The 15,318-nt window shown below is 44.6% G+C and overlaps 1 protein-coding gene across 1 annotated transcript in view; it reads right to left on the bottom strand.

Annotated features, from left to right (window-relative positions):
- Positions 1 to 15,318, bottom strand: part of SLC9A6 (solute carrier family 9 member A6) — a 77,730-nt gene that overhangs the window by 21,725 nt on the left and 40,687 nt on the right. Inside the window, 5 exon segments of the mRNA XM_030209137.1 lie at positions 706 to 819; positions 4,724 to 4,812; positions 9,618 to 9,723; positions 9,892 to 10,033; positions 14,912 to 15,017. Of these exon segments, the coding sequence (XP_030064997.1) occupies positions 706 to 819; positions 4,724 to 4,812; positions 9,618 to 9,723; positions 9,892 to 10,033; positions 14,912 to 15,017 (557 nt within the window).

Consider the following 15,318-nt stretch of genomic DNA (forward strand, 5'->3'; position numbering starts at 1 on the left):
ACACATACTCTAAAAAAAAAAAAAAAAAAAAGACGAAAGCTTTTAAAGTTGTTTTTTTTTGGGGGTGGGAGGTGGTTAGTGACTACTGGGGGAGGTCATCCCCGATTCCCTCAGGTGGTCATCTGGTCATATAGGGCACAAAAAGGACGAAGTAAAGTCGGCCAAGTGTTCGTCAGGGGCGCCCTTCTTTTTTCCATTATCGCTTGAGGACGCCCATCTGTTAGGCACGCCCCAGTCCCGCCTTCGCTACGCCTCTGACACGTCCCCGGGAACTTTGGCTGTCCCCGCGATGGGAAGCAGTTGGGGACGTCCAAAATCGGCTTTCGATTATGCAGATTTGGGCGACACTGAGAGAAGAACGACCATTTCCCGATTTGTGTCGAAAGATGGGCGCCCTTCTCTTTCGAAAATAAGCCTGTTGGTTTTGCCTCATACAATGTTTAGAGATTGGCCAAAAACAGTTCAGTTCTCTTTACACTGATAGTGACACTTGGCTTAATAAAAGCTCTGAATTTGTTTTTAAAGACACATTCTCTTGATTTCCCACACATTTGTTAGCAGGCAGTTACTAGGTTTTGCCTTTGGAGGGTTAGCCCTGCCTTAACACATTATAGAGCACTTAAGCAATGCGATGGCTGTATTTAACGTGCGCCCTCATTGCCCACCATGCAGGTCATCCTCATCATGGATGCCACAAAAGGATACAAAGCTTCCCACTATAAAGGTTGGGTTAAAGACGTGATTCTGGAATGTGAAGAGTGCGAGTCCCATATAGGAAAAGATGAAGTTTTCAGCCAAGAAATTTAGGAGTTCAAACAACTGAAGAATAAGAGCAGAAGTATAAGTCACATGACTGGCACCATAACTGGTTTGAAAGGAAGAAAGCTTTTCAGGTACAGTTTTTTAAAAAGATGCTACATGCAAAGACACTCAAGCAGGGTACAAAAAAAAGACATCCTTACATTCCCATTGCTCAAGAACACTTTCTTTTATCCTTCTCTGCCTTCTGTTGCCCCTGTAGAATTCTCTCCCCTAGTGACATGCCTACATTAGTGAGAAGCCTTCACTGGCCCTTCTCAGAGAGAAGATGGATCTCTGTAAGCAGAGATTTTCAAAGGCTAGGTATAGCACATGAGAAGGCATCACCATAGTAGCAGCAACTGCCATCCTGCCTCCCTCCTCCTAGGCCCAGGCCTGATCAGCCCCAAAGGACAGGACAGCTGAACCTCCACACTGCAGCAACATGACTCATGGGACCAGATCTACTGAACACTTCTTTGGCATAAGTGCAGACACACAGATTCTATTCTTCACAACTCAGGACTAAAGGTGACCTGCATAAAATTTTTTGAGGGCTGCAAGTTCTGAGGCCCCGATGCTCAGAAGCAAATGTGGGCACTAGAGGCCTATTAGTGCTGGACTAGCATCTGCATTTGCTAGCGCCGAATGCTCAGAGCCGATAAGCGAGCAAAACTAGCTCACTGGCTCTGAGCGCAATAAGCATGCAAAAGCATGTTAAAGAGGTCATTCTGTATTCCTCTCCAGTGCTCAGTGCGCTGAACAAGGGAGCTCCTCCTCCGCAAACCATATGCCAGCTCAGAGCTGGCGTTAGGATTGTGTCGAGCAGTGGGGAGGAATGGGGTAACCGGTGCTCCTAGCAGCCTTGCAGTGATTGGTGGAAGAAACCCATGCTGGGGGAAGCAAGAAGGAACAGTTTTTCATGGCGAAAACACAAAGAAGCTCTGAAGTCATAACGAATCAACATCTGGCTGCTGGAGTGACTTAAGGAAAGAAGCTGCGATGCAGAGTCCGGGCTTCAGTGTGAAAACCTGAGCCTTGCAAATTTGGAGACAGCACTTCTTCCTCCTCCTTCCCTCCTCCTCCACACTGGCCATACGCGCAACTCTTGCGCGCATGCTCAATCCTCCTGCAGAAGTCCCTAATGCTCAATGCTATAAGCGCTCCTAAATTTGCATGTCATTACCACTGAGCATTAGGGAGTTCCTTTGATGCGCTGTTTAGGTGTTGTTTTTCCGGAACTGTTCCATACAGCGCTGGAGTTTTGATCGTCAGGGCCCGAGTTCCTCACATTAATTCTAATCCCATCCATTCTAGTGTTATTTTCAAGGCCCCAGCGATACCTTATAAAGTGCCACACGGACTTCCAAATCTTCACAGCTATTTAAAATAATATATTGCAACATGAAGCCTTAGACCAGTTAAAGGAAGACTTAACCATTAGACAGTCCAGACGATGTTTAAAACTATTTAACTGGCCAGGAACAGCTCCTGGCTGGTTAAATAGCGTTAAGCCAGCTAAGCGCTAATACTGCGGCAGAGTATTACTGCTTAGCAGCTAGTGCTTAGCGACATAGCTAGTTAGCGCCAATACTCATTGGCTGAGCGGCTAAGTTTAGCGGCCAGATACACCCTGCTATTTATGCAGGTCTATCTTTGGCTGCAACAACTTAGCCGGTCAGCCAATAAATATTTTAGGTATGGATTAGAACTGGGTCAATATTCCTGATTAGAGTTGATTTTAAATGTTTTCTTTTTTTTTTTTTTTTAATTTTAATCTTTTTATTGATATAAAATCAGTATAACAAACATAGTACTTCAACTTCCTTAAATACAAATATAGACAACTAGCCAATTGTTTCCTCCATCTGTAAATTTTTCAACCCTTATTCCCCCCCTAGCCCCCCCTCCCTCCATCCCTTGTACTTCTTAAACCCCATACTGTTAATCTTTATAAATTCCCCCCCTCCCCGTTCCCCTCAACTATATGTGTGCCAACCATCCTTTTAACCGTGACCACCCCCTCTTCCTTCTCAATTCCCCATCTCTACGGTATGCCGTGAGTCTTTCCATGTGTACAAATTGCTCCACTTTCTCCCTCCACTCGCCCATGGAGGGAGGATTCTTATCTTTCCACTTTCGGGCAATAAGGCACTTAGCTGCCGCCATACCCCAGCGTAGCAGCTTACTGCGCTCCCAGGAGTCACTTTCATTATGTGTTCCCAATAAACACACCTGCGGGCTGCACACCATCGAAACCCCTGTCATTTTAACCATTGTTTTGGTAACTTCTATCCAAAATGGCAGTATCCGGGCACAGGCCCACCATATATGTAGAAAGGAGCCTCTCTCCTGTTCACATCTCCAGCACCTATCAGAAGCAGTCGGATACATTTTCCTAAGCCGCTCAGGGGTATAGTACCACCTAGACAGTACCTTGTATGCATTTTCCTGTACTAGTGCACAAGTGGAAGCCCGCCGGACCTCCCCACAAATCCGTTCCCACTCCTGGTCCGAGAAATTACATTTCAAATCCAACTCCCATGCTCCCTTGAAGCGGAATGGGGTTGGGTCACTCCCCCTTATAAACTTATAGATTACTGAGATAGTCCTTGGAACCCTCTGTAACATACCCCACAGGTTCTCCAAGCTCTCTTGCTCCTGTACTTTGTTCCCCCTCCACCCCATGGACCCCATAAAGTGCTTGACCTGTATATACGAGAGCTGATCACTTTCTGGCAGCCCATATTGAGCCTTAAGGTCCTCAAAGGTTTTCATCTGTTGTCCCTGTAATAAGTCCCGAAATTTTATGATACCCAAACGTTCCCATCTCAGAAATACCCGATTCTCCTTTCCCGCCCCAAATTTTGGTTCCCAACAGATCTCCGCCCTAGAAGACACCCTCTCTCCCTGCCCCCACTTCCTCCGAAACTGCTCCCACACTTGTAAGAGATGTCTACAAAACGGGTTATCCACCCCTGTTAGCCGAGCTTCCAATCCCTCAGAGGTCCATAAAAGGGATCTCAGGCTCCTCAAAGGGAAATACTCCTGTTCTGACATACCAACTTGGTCTGTCTCCTCTCCCATTCGAGCACCATTTTCACCTGCGCTGCATAAAAGTACCATTCCAGGCATGGTAGTGACCTTCCTCCTCTTTCCACCTCCCCCCATAGTACTCTCCTTGCCAATCTCGGATGCTTACCCTCCCAAACAAACTGTATTATCAGACGTTGTAGCTTTTGCAACGTCCCCCTCGCCATCGCAACCGGCAAACACTGGAACAAAAATAACCATCTGGGGAGAATATTCATTTGAATGACTGCCATCCGTCCCCACCAGGATACCCACATTCCTTTCCACCGTGACAGATCCTGTCGGATGCGCTCCACAATTTTCCCATAATTCAAATCATAATTAAATGTTTTCTTTTATGTTTTGGATGTAGTTTGTTGATGTAGGACAGGTCTGGTGGTTTTCATGTTTATTATTATGTGATTTATCTATTTCTTTATTAGGATTCATCGCCATTTTGAAGAAACCCACACAAGGTTGTGATCAACAAGAATAAGTCGGACACAGGAAATAGAAAATTACAGCAGTAAAAATACTGAAACAACAACACACATTATGGCACAGTCTGCTACTGACTATGTCAATGCAATACATATTAAAACATCTTAACAGACAGCACAAGGTGTTAGTGGAGGTCGAACACATAGACAGATAAGATAGAGTAACCACGAGTTAGACAGATAAATAAAGGTGAATAACTTAAGGAAAAGTTACATGTGGAATTAGAAAAGGTGCAGGAAAATGAACTGAGCTGGTGTAGGAGATGCAATGGAAAGTAAGTAAAAAAAAAAAAAAAAAAAAGGCATTTTCACTAGATCTCCCATGTCTGTGAACATGCCTACTATGTACTTACTTGTTTAGTTCGATGTTGTGATTCTTGAGACAGATTGTTGTATGTATAATGAGCCTGTGTTATACCACAAAACAAAACTGCCACCACACCTGCAACCAGAAAAAAAGGTTCCCCTTAGAACACATTTTACCAAATAGGAAATGAGGGATACCAACTTCAACCCTACAAAAGATTTTGTACAGGCACGGTTCCACACCTTTTACAGCACTCTGGGATTAGAACTCTAAATCTCAAGAGAGCTAAACTGCATCCCAAAATACTTCAGTAACAAATGAATCTGGTGGGCTGGGGGAAGGAAAGCCTAGTTATCAACTGCAGAGCCCAAAGTGTAAGGCAGGGTCCTAAGGAGAAGGAGAAAAAGCTTAGTACAAAATATCTGGCACCAAAGGCAAACCTTCAGCCTTATGCACTCCCCCCTCAATTATCTTTCATGTCCTGAGGCATTTCTCCCACCCCACCCCACCCCCTCCCAGAGGTTTTCATAATTAAACTCAACTATCATGAACCCAGCATCAATCATCCCAAAGCAATCCTGTAGAAATGCACAGATAAGGCATCACACTTTCAAACATTAAATATTGTTTTGCATGTATATATGCAATGAGGGCAATTTTCAAAAGCCATTTCTCAAGGTAAATTAGCTATTCCAAAATTATCCCTATATGCAAAAGTATATGCTGATAGCTCTTTGAGAATTGTTTGGCTGTTAGGATCTATTGTTTTGATCTGACAGCAGCTGCTCTTTGCCACCACTCCCCCCCCCCCCCAAAAAAAAAAAAAGAAGTTGCGGCCCTAGGCAACTGCCTAATTCGCTTGATTGTTGATCCAGTCCTGGAAGAAAGATTATTAACATTATCAAAATACCAGGAATCCCAACTCTTATTTGTCCTGTTTGTCTGTCCTAATTAGATTGTAAGGTCTGTCGAGCAGGGAATGTCTCTTCATGTTCAAGTGTACAGCGCTGCGTACGTCTAGTAGCGCTATAGAAATAAGTAGTAGTAGTAGCATGACTGTTAGACTGTTGCAAGTGAAAACATTGCGCTGGGCTCTGCCTCAGCAGCACAGGCTGCCCTCTGTAAGGCTACCGTCTCCTCACTTTAGAGCAACTTAGATATGACAGGATGGCAGGTGCACCCTGGGGCTAAGTCCAAGAAGTAGAGGATGAAGAGGCATGGCATTTCCAGAGACTGAATACCAGCCTATCTCAGAGCCTCCTCTAAAAAGCTTTTAGTAGCACCCAGAAATAAGAAAAGAAGGTGGGGGGAGAGAGGCAGGAAGTGCGAAATCAGGAGCTGTGTGAGACAGCAGGAGAGAACTTAATCCACTCCTCACCATCCCCCTTTCCCATCATTTTGTTGGTCTCACACTCCAATATCTTATAAACAGATACATGTTTTTGAGGGGCCCTGTGACAAGGTTTATAGGACTTTGCCCCTCACCCTTAAAGTCCCTCTTTAAAAAGCCTGGGCCACCTTAAAAGCGCAGGTCCCACCCCAGGAGGGAGTAAGACGGGAGGGGCGGAGTCATGACCAGGAAGTTCAAAAGGCAGGGCCAGGCAGAAGTTAAGGGGGCCCAGGGAAGGAAGACAGGAGCCCCAGCATACTCCCTTACTGAATACATCTAACTGCTGTGATTTGGTTGAGGTACGAAAATCATGTGTTTTGTGAGTTTTGCTTTGCGGTCTGGCAGGAGCCAGACCTAATCCTTGTCAGAGACCTGAGAACCTGCGGCTGTGTTTGGGGTTTAATAACTATGTTCCTGAACCGCAGAGGTCTACTCACGCTATGACTCGGATCCTGTGAAGGAACAGACCTGGGGATTCCCGTAAATACATACTTATTTTGTGTGCCTCCCTGTTGTCCAGCTGCGTTATTCCACTGGTCCACTCCCCACATTCACACGGGGGTCCTGTCACAGGCACACTATCCAAAAGCACTGCGAATCCTGCACTAGTTTCTTAGGGCTACGAAAGGCACAGAGATACATTCAGGAGATTTGCCAAAAGACATGAACAATGAGCTTGAATCCTGCTTTTCCATAGATAAATGTCGCAGAACCCCTTCTAACACCTAGCTTATTGCTTTCATTACCAAACTCCCATAAAACACGAATAAGATGATTTATTTCACTTACACATAATCACCCCAGGCTCAACTGCGGAGCTTGGAGTCCAGTGTACTCTCTACTCTTTAGAAGAGCCTGGAAGTTCTTGGTATACCATTTCCTTTTCTTTGGCCTCCTTTGGGTTTCCAGATCAATTTACACCAAACCTCCATCAACAACCACCTAGGGTAGGGGTGGGCAACCTATGGCCTGCCACTAAATTTTATGTGGCTTGCAAAACTTTGGGAAGTATACACAGATAACTACTACTACTACTTAACATTTCTAGAGCGCTACTAGGGTTACGCAGCGCTGTACAAATTAAACAAAGAAGGACGGTCCCTGCTCAAAGGAGCTTACAATCTAAAGAATGAAATGTCAAGTGGGGTCAGTCTAGATTTCTGAATAGAGGTATGGTGGTTAGGTGCTGAAGGCGACATTGAAGAGGTGGGCTTTAAGCAGTGATTTGAAGATGGGCAGGGAGGGGGCCTGGCGTATGGGCTTGGGGAGTTTGTTCCACGCGTGGGGTGAGGCGAGGCAGAAAGGGCGGAGCCTGGAGTTGGCGGTGGTGGAGAAGGGTACTGACAGGAGGGATTTGTCTTGAGAGCGGAGGTTACGGGTAGGAACGTAAGGGGAGATGAGGGTTGAGAGGTAAGGAGGGGCTGCAGATCGAGTACATTTGTAGGTTAGTAGCAGAAGCTTGAACTGAATGCGGTACCTGATCGGAAGCCAATGAAGTGACTTGAGGAGAAGGGTGATATGAGTGTATCGGTTCAGGTGGAAGATAAGACGTGCAGCAGAGTTCTGAACGGACTGAAGGGGGGATAGGTGGCTAAGTGGGAGACCAGTGAGGAGTAGGTTGCAGTAGTCAAGGCGAGAGGTAACGAGAGAGTGGATGAGAGTTCGGGTGATGTGCTCAGAGAGGAAAGGGCGGATTTTGCTAATGTTATAGAGGAAGAAGCGACAGGTCTTGGCTATCTGCTGGATATGCGCAGAGGTTTGTCAATTTTAAATGCTGAATTTCACAAATATTTTCAGAATAGCCACTCTAGCAGTTTTTTCTGCCATTTTTTGTTAAATTTTTACTATTTTTATGTAATGTTGTGGCCCACTAGGGAGAGTACTCACATGCGTGTGACCCTCTGTGTATAAAGACTGCCCATCCCTGGCTTAGGGTTTCCCCACCACCATTTCTTAACACCATACCCCCTTACCTAGCTCCGCCTTGCTGTGACGGTCCTCAACCAAAAGCCACAGACCATGGTTTCCTCTGGATCCTGCATACTAAGTGTGTCCACTAGGTGTCCCTGTTGAGCAATGATGGAGTCTCCCTCCCTCCTGGGGGCTGTGAATGCTGCCGCAGCTGTATCCCCACCTCATCAGCTCGGGAAACAGAAATCTACCTCAAGAACTAAATCCTGGTCTCCTGGATTGCAGTGTGCAATGCTATCAATCAGTGGGATTTCATTGTCATGGATTTCCCAAGTTTGCTGTTCCTGGCTGCACGCATCCTGTGCTGGGACTCAGTAGAGAGCAGCACAGAATTCTGAGAGAATGCCATCACCTAACACAGGGGTAGGCAACTCCGGTCCTCGAGAGCCGCAGGCAGGTCAGGTTTTCAGGATGTTCACAATGAATATGCAGGAGATAGATTTGCATACCATGGAGGCAGTGCTTGCAAATCTATCTCCTGCATATTCATTGTGGATATCCTGAAAACCTGACCTGCCTGCGGCTCTCGAGGACCGGAGTTGCCTACTCCTGACCTAACACAACAGAACAGAAAGCTTTCTGCATCTCTGCAAATCACACTATGGTGCAACACTCCAACAGGGCAGAATTACTATATGGTCGGCTGTGCAAAGAGCAAATAGGTGGGAAAATGTGGGGTACAAATGCCATAAATAATAATCCTATATAATAAAACTCACCCTCAATGTTCTGAGGACACTGACGTCACTGTCAGGTCCTCCGGGCACTTCCTTCCGGTTCGAAGCATTTGTGGTGGTGAAGCCACCGAAAACACTGTGTTGGGGCCCCGCCCTTGCGTCAAACGTGATGACGTCGAGGGCGGAGCAATGGTGTCAGTGGCTTCACAACCAACGAATCAGCAGATTGAAGGTGGCGTGCCGAGGTCCGCAACAATGGCGGTCAATGCCTTCAGAACGCCGAAGGGGTGAGAGTAGGGAGGGGGGGAGGTTTGGAAGGAAACCGTGCTAGCGCCCGTTTCATTTGCGCAAGAAACGGGCATGTTTTACTAGTAATAAATAACTAGCATTTCTTTACCATCCAGACACAGTCCCATGCAGCTGTAAAATTACAAATCTGAAGATATTAATCAAACTTTGCAGCTAAAGCCCACTTTCACATTAAAGGAATGTTAGATAACCTTATTAGAGGATGAACAGAGGAAAACCTAATTTATAAAAAATTAGCTAGTATGTCAGTAGCTAAGTAACTTTTGCTTTCATTGGGTGGCTGTATATAATATTTCACCCTGCAGCCGGATACTAGAGTGGAGGAGTAAGCTAATGGTTAATGCAATGGGCTGAAAATCTGGGGAACTGGGTTCATTCCCATTGCGGCTCCTTCTGACCCTCCCCTGTCCCAAGTACAAAAACTTAAGAATGTGAGCCCACTAGGGACAGAGAAAGTATCTGAATATAATATTTAACTGTTTTGGTTCTACAACAGAAAGGCGGTATATCAAATGCATTACCCTTACCCATAATAGGAGGCAAAGCATGAAGCCTGGCTCCCTCTAAACTGAGCCTGCTGGACTGTGACCTACCTGTAAAACCATAAGCTTCAGCCAAAAGAAAGGTGCTCCAGGACATCAAGAAAAACAAACCGGTCTCCAGAAGATTGAACTCCCGCAACTTGGTGAACTTGGTGACGTAATAGTCATGGTTAAGGATAAATAACATGGCATCAAATGTGCCTGTTCTTCAAATCATCCTACTGTTTTCTTTCAGTAAAATGAAAAGCAGGTGTTTTATAAACTCACATTGAACCAGAATGTAATACATGAGCTGTGAAACACCACTCTGAAACATAAAGGATATTAAAGCAGTGACTATGCCGGTCACAGCTCCCATTGCAAAGGATCCACTGAATATCCCAAGGAAATTCCCGATGGACTTAAACATGGCAGTCACATCAAACGTGTGACTGTTGTCACCTGCCGGCTGATAAGCTACGATTGATCTATAGTAAAAATAAGGACATTAATCAAAAAAACAAGTAATTTTAAAAAGCTACACATGCATTTTAAGATGTTTAATTTATTCAACCCGTTTCCAAGTCATGTATATTTGGGTTTCTTCTAATCAACCTTGTCTTACAAAACAAATAATAGATTATTTAATCTAGCAGCAGAACAAACAAGAGAAAGATTTAGGTACCTACTGTACCCGAATGTTATTTGTCTTTAAAGTGTTTTTTGCTCATAGCCCAATCAGCTACTAGTGACAGAATAAAAGCATTTACTATTTAGTACATTGTCCATAATTCTTTCACGTCTTCAACACATCTTTCCCACAGTCTCATAACCCTGGCAAACGCGGACTGCAAGCGAGAATTGGCCTTTTCCTTGAGGCGGCCTAAGCACCACAGGCAATTTCCCCAACTTTTTGTTTCCTTTCGTTCCAATAGGATGTGGGTCACCATCGGGGAATGCACAATATCTAACTGGCTACCTGATTATTTTATTTTCCTTATGCCCAGGCTGGGCTGCCCAGGAGGATCCTATTAGGCTCGCAGTGTCAGAGCCATGGCTGTGTCGTAAGTCTCCATTGGGGAAATTTACTAAGCTGCTGTGTGGTCTTCATTTCACACATTCAGATCTCGTTCCTGCTTTAGGTGGCATGCCCAAAGTAAAAGTAAATTTGGATAGATAGTAATGCAGAATTAGTTTAGAATCTAGAATCCAACTCCACACTCCTAGGCCTATTTTTATTCCATCCCAGGCTACACTTTCAACGATTTGCATGAGATTTCAGGTTTATCTATGTTCTGACTTTGCCATTCCAAGGTGCAATTCATCATTGGTTATTGTTTCCAGTCAGCTTGGTAGCTAGGGATTCCCCATAGAATATTACCTGCTTGTCCTCAGGGATCTTGGCACTGCCGCCCTCAGGACCGAAGCCCCAAAACTGGATTCCAAGTGTGCTATAGCGTCCACCCTTTAGCACTTGGCAAAGGTATGCAGCATCAACCATGCCACTGCCTTGCAGATATCCACTGGAAAGAGTAAGATACACCTGATGTCTCTGTAGAACTGAGAAGCCTGCTTCCCCACTAGCAAATAAGCTGACATGATAGTCTCCTTCAGTTATCTAGCAATTGTGGGTTGGAAACCATGAGGCCAAGCCTATGTTTACCAAAAAGCACAATCTGTCTGATTTGCGAAACTCATTCATGACTTCCAGATATCTAATGAGGACTCTAGCTTCAAGGAATACTGAACCTCATCATCCCTCTGCAAAAGGACAGAAGTTCCACAGATTGCTTGAGATGAAATGCTGATACCACTTTCAGAAGAAAGGAAGGAACTGTGTGCAGAGAGACCCCCCCACCTCCGAAAAGTGGAGAAAGAAAACCTGACGAGAGAGCCTGAAGCTCTGAAACCTTACGTGCTGATGCAACAGTTACTAGGAACGTTGTCTTTAGTGGAAGATCTTTCTGGAGTTAACTCAAAAGGAGGCTTCTGAAGAGCCCGAAGGACTAAATTAAGGTTCCACTCTGGACATGGCGTACAAAAGGGAGGCTGCAAGCAGCTGGTTGCCTGCAAGAATCGAACGATATCTGGAAGAACTCAAGAGACATCTTCTGTAGTCGGCCCCTGAAACAGGTCAAAGCTGAAACCTGAACTTTTAGAGAATCCAATGCTAATCCTTCCTGAAGACCAGCCTGGAGAAGTGCTAGGATGTTTGTGTTCTGAGCAGAGAAGGGAAAAAGTCCATACTAAGAACACCAGCCCTTGAGCCTCCTCCAAACTCTTGCATACACCATGTACTACTTTATGTTTTCCCCACTCGTCTTTATGGATTATATTAATTGTTAGATCCAGTGTACAATTGTTTTATTTTATGTATCTCCCCATTTGATGTAAACCACCTTGACATCTATACAAAACGTGGTATACACCAAGATAATAAACCATAAATCATAGTTGGTGTAACCTGTACAGCGTGGAAGGTAAAAAATCTAGCCACCTTACTCAGCAGGCGAGATGGACTACACTTTTCTTTATCTGCTGTCATTTACCATGTTACTATGTTCTGTTTTGCTTGAGGCTTAAATGGCACTTTTGGTAAGCTCACACAAAAGACAAGTGGACACTCATGAAATTACATGGAAATACTTTTAAAACAAATAGGAGGAAATATTTTTTTCACTCACAGAATAGTTAAGCTCTGGAACTCGATGTGGTAACAGCGGTTAGCATATCTGGGTTTAAAAAAGGTTTGGACAACTTCCTGGAGGAAAAGTCCATAGTTGGTTATTGAGATGGAAATGGGGGAAGCCACTGCTTGACCTGGGATTGGTAGCATGGAATGTTGCTACTAACAGGGCTTCTGCCAGCAACTTGTGACCTGGATCGGCCACTATTGGAAGCAGGATACTGAGCTAGATGAACCATTGGTCTGACCCAGTATGGCTATTCTTATGTTCTAATAATCCCCACTGATGTTATGTCCTATCACTACTAACCTCTCTGTTCTTAAATAGGTACTCTTAGGGTTTAGGAAATGGGAATATAAGACTGGCTGGCATTTGTTCACAACTGCTGTGCGCAAGAAATGCTTTCAAGTCTCAGAAGCCAGTACCTGCTGAGTGTATACTGCTTTAATTTGCATATTTTTGTTGCTACACCACATCTACAAAAAACATTAGCTGCTGCCATGCAACAAATTGTGGATGTAAAACATTCACACATCCAGTGATCTCAGCCTCTTTTCCTCTATTCATGAACCACTCCCAACACAAATAAATACAGTCAAACAGCAGCGAAATAACAAAGGACTTTTTTTTTTTTATATCGTTCTTAATTTTATAAGTTTTAATGACTCAGGCAGGAAAGGGTGCAGATAGTTTGTAAGAGCGCTTCTCACCATAAGAGGGCATTCCACTTCAAACAGCCATCAGCACACCCTGATCTACAGGTTTCTGTAGTGTCCTGGTTACACAACCGCACCACAGCAAATTAGCAATTACTCACTTCAGTATGCATAAACAGTAAATGAGCTTAAACAGGTGATTGTTACTGGCTTTACAGCAGAGTATGAAGCAGGTAATCTAGATATTTGTTGTAGTTCCCTGTGGCTTGCTGACTAGAGAACTGACAAAAGAAAACATCAACAGGACCTCGTCCCAATGAAGCAAAGCTTTAACAGTATTCAAAGACACTTCATTTTATGGGTCCACACAATCACTCAGAACAGAGGGAAGGACTGAACTACCAGTACAAATGTCTTACCTTTCACCCCAATATTCAATCGGCGGTGATGAGCATTTTTTTTAAACGTTTACCGTTGCTGGCTGAACTAGCCCCTAATATTCAGTGTCAGGCCATGTCTGGGCACCGGAATTGAATATTGGGGGCTAACTGTGGGCGGGCAGGCTGCTAGAGCTTCTCGCGGCAGCCTTGTGGTACTGTAAGTACTGTGAGAGGCTGCGGCAGCCATTTTGAAGAAGCTGCAGCTAGGGGCAGGATCAAGAGGGGTTTGCTCCTGCTTCCGACGCCCACTGGACCACCAGGGAGGTCACGTAGGCCCTGGGGGGTCCTATCCTGACTGGGGGTGGGGATGCCACCTGGTGGGGGGGGGGGGGGGGGGCACTGTTGTTGGGGTGGCCACACACTGGAAGGCAGGGAGGGGGAAATTTTTTTTTAATGCAGGTCCCGGTCTGATATTCAGCCAGGGCCCGCATAAGATATGTGAGTGAATTTAGGACAGCTTTTGAGCTGTTCTAAATTCACCCACTTAACTTATGTGGGCCTCGGGTGAGTATTGCTGGCGCCTGCATAAGCCCCGGCTCCTCCCCACCACCAGCCCTGACCAACCCAAATTTTTTTGGGCCAGTCAGAAGCAATATTCAGTAGCACTCCCTGCTTTAGTGCCACTGAATATCGGCAGCTGGGAGGTGACAGGCAATTTAAATTGCTTTGAATATCAACCCATTAATATTCAAGCCATGAGCTATCAGGTTACACCACAGGAATGAGTTCCGTTGTGGCTCATTTCAGAACCTTCTCCTGGCTGACAGCATTGCTCCCATGCTGGCTAGCCAACTAGAAAGCAAGCGCATGGAGGGAGAAAGAGGGAGGATTCAATGCATCTACTCCTGGCCTTATCGCTTAAATTTCAGTAGTTTATAACGGTATTTTTATTCTTAAATGAAACCTGAATAAATGAAAATGTTCTCCCACAGCTGCCTGACAAACTCCTGAGCTAGTCTCCCTTTCTTGGGGTGGATTTTGAAATGCAAACGTCATCGATTTCAAAACAGTCCATGGGAAAGCTGCTGAAAATGCTGTGGTGCCTCCCCTTGTTGGTAGGTGGAAACAAATATTTAACAAATGGAAATTCAGAAATGTTTTCAAAGTCAAACAGGTTGATAAATCAGCCCATTTACCAGACAGTATGATTAAACAATTACAATCTGTGTTTCTATTGCTTTAGTCACCCACTTATCAAATAAAACACGTATTAATATAGCTCTTGGGATATAAGATATGAGATAATGAGCTGTTCTCACAGGTAAAACACAGGCAAATTCCATCTTGCTTTTCTGACACATTTTTTCAACAGCTGAGAGAGTGGAAGGAGCAAAAAGTAATCCACATGTGCTTACACAGATGTGAAATCACTAGACCTTTTTCTCTCCATGTTTGATTAGGACATCAGGGGTATGAATGTGTAAGACTGTCACCAGCTGTGTGAAGGAATCTTCCAACTGGCTGCACTTTTTACCACATATGAGATTTTTCAGGAATACAACCAGGTCTTATCTACTAGTGTTACTTTACAAATTAAAGAACATGTTAAAAAAAAAAGAGACAGAAAGGAATATGCCACTTACGAGGACAGCACTATGGCAACAGCATCGTTGAGAACGCTTTCACCAAAGAGCAGAGCATATAGTTCCACGTCTACCTGAAGCTCATGGAATATGGCGAGGACGGTCACTGACAAATAAACAAGCAGAACCAACTTTACTCTACTTTCAAATACATTTCATTCTTTTAAGCTTCCAGTTAGCACAATGCATCCAATAAAGTCCATATACATTGATTTTGCCATTCCCAGGTACCACGTCACCCCCAGCTAGTAGTAGTAGTAGTACTACTACTACTTATTTCTAAAGCGCTACTAGACGTATGCAGCGCTGTACACTTGAACATGAAGAGACAGTCCCTGCTCGACAGAGCTTACAATCTAATTAGGACAGACAAACAGGACAAACAAGAGATAAGGGAATATTAAAAT

Source organism: Microcaecilia unicolor, chromosome 7, assembly GCF_901765095.1.
Source record: "Microcaecilia unicolor chromosome 7, aMicUni1.1, whole genome shotgun sequence".
Classification (NCBI taxonomy): domain Eukaryota; kingdom Metazoa; phylum Chordata; class Amphibia; order Gymnophiona; family Siphonopidae; genus Microcaecilia; species Microcaecilia unicolor.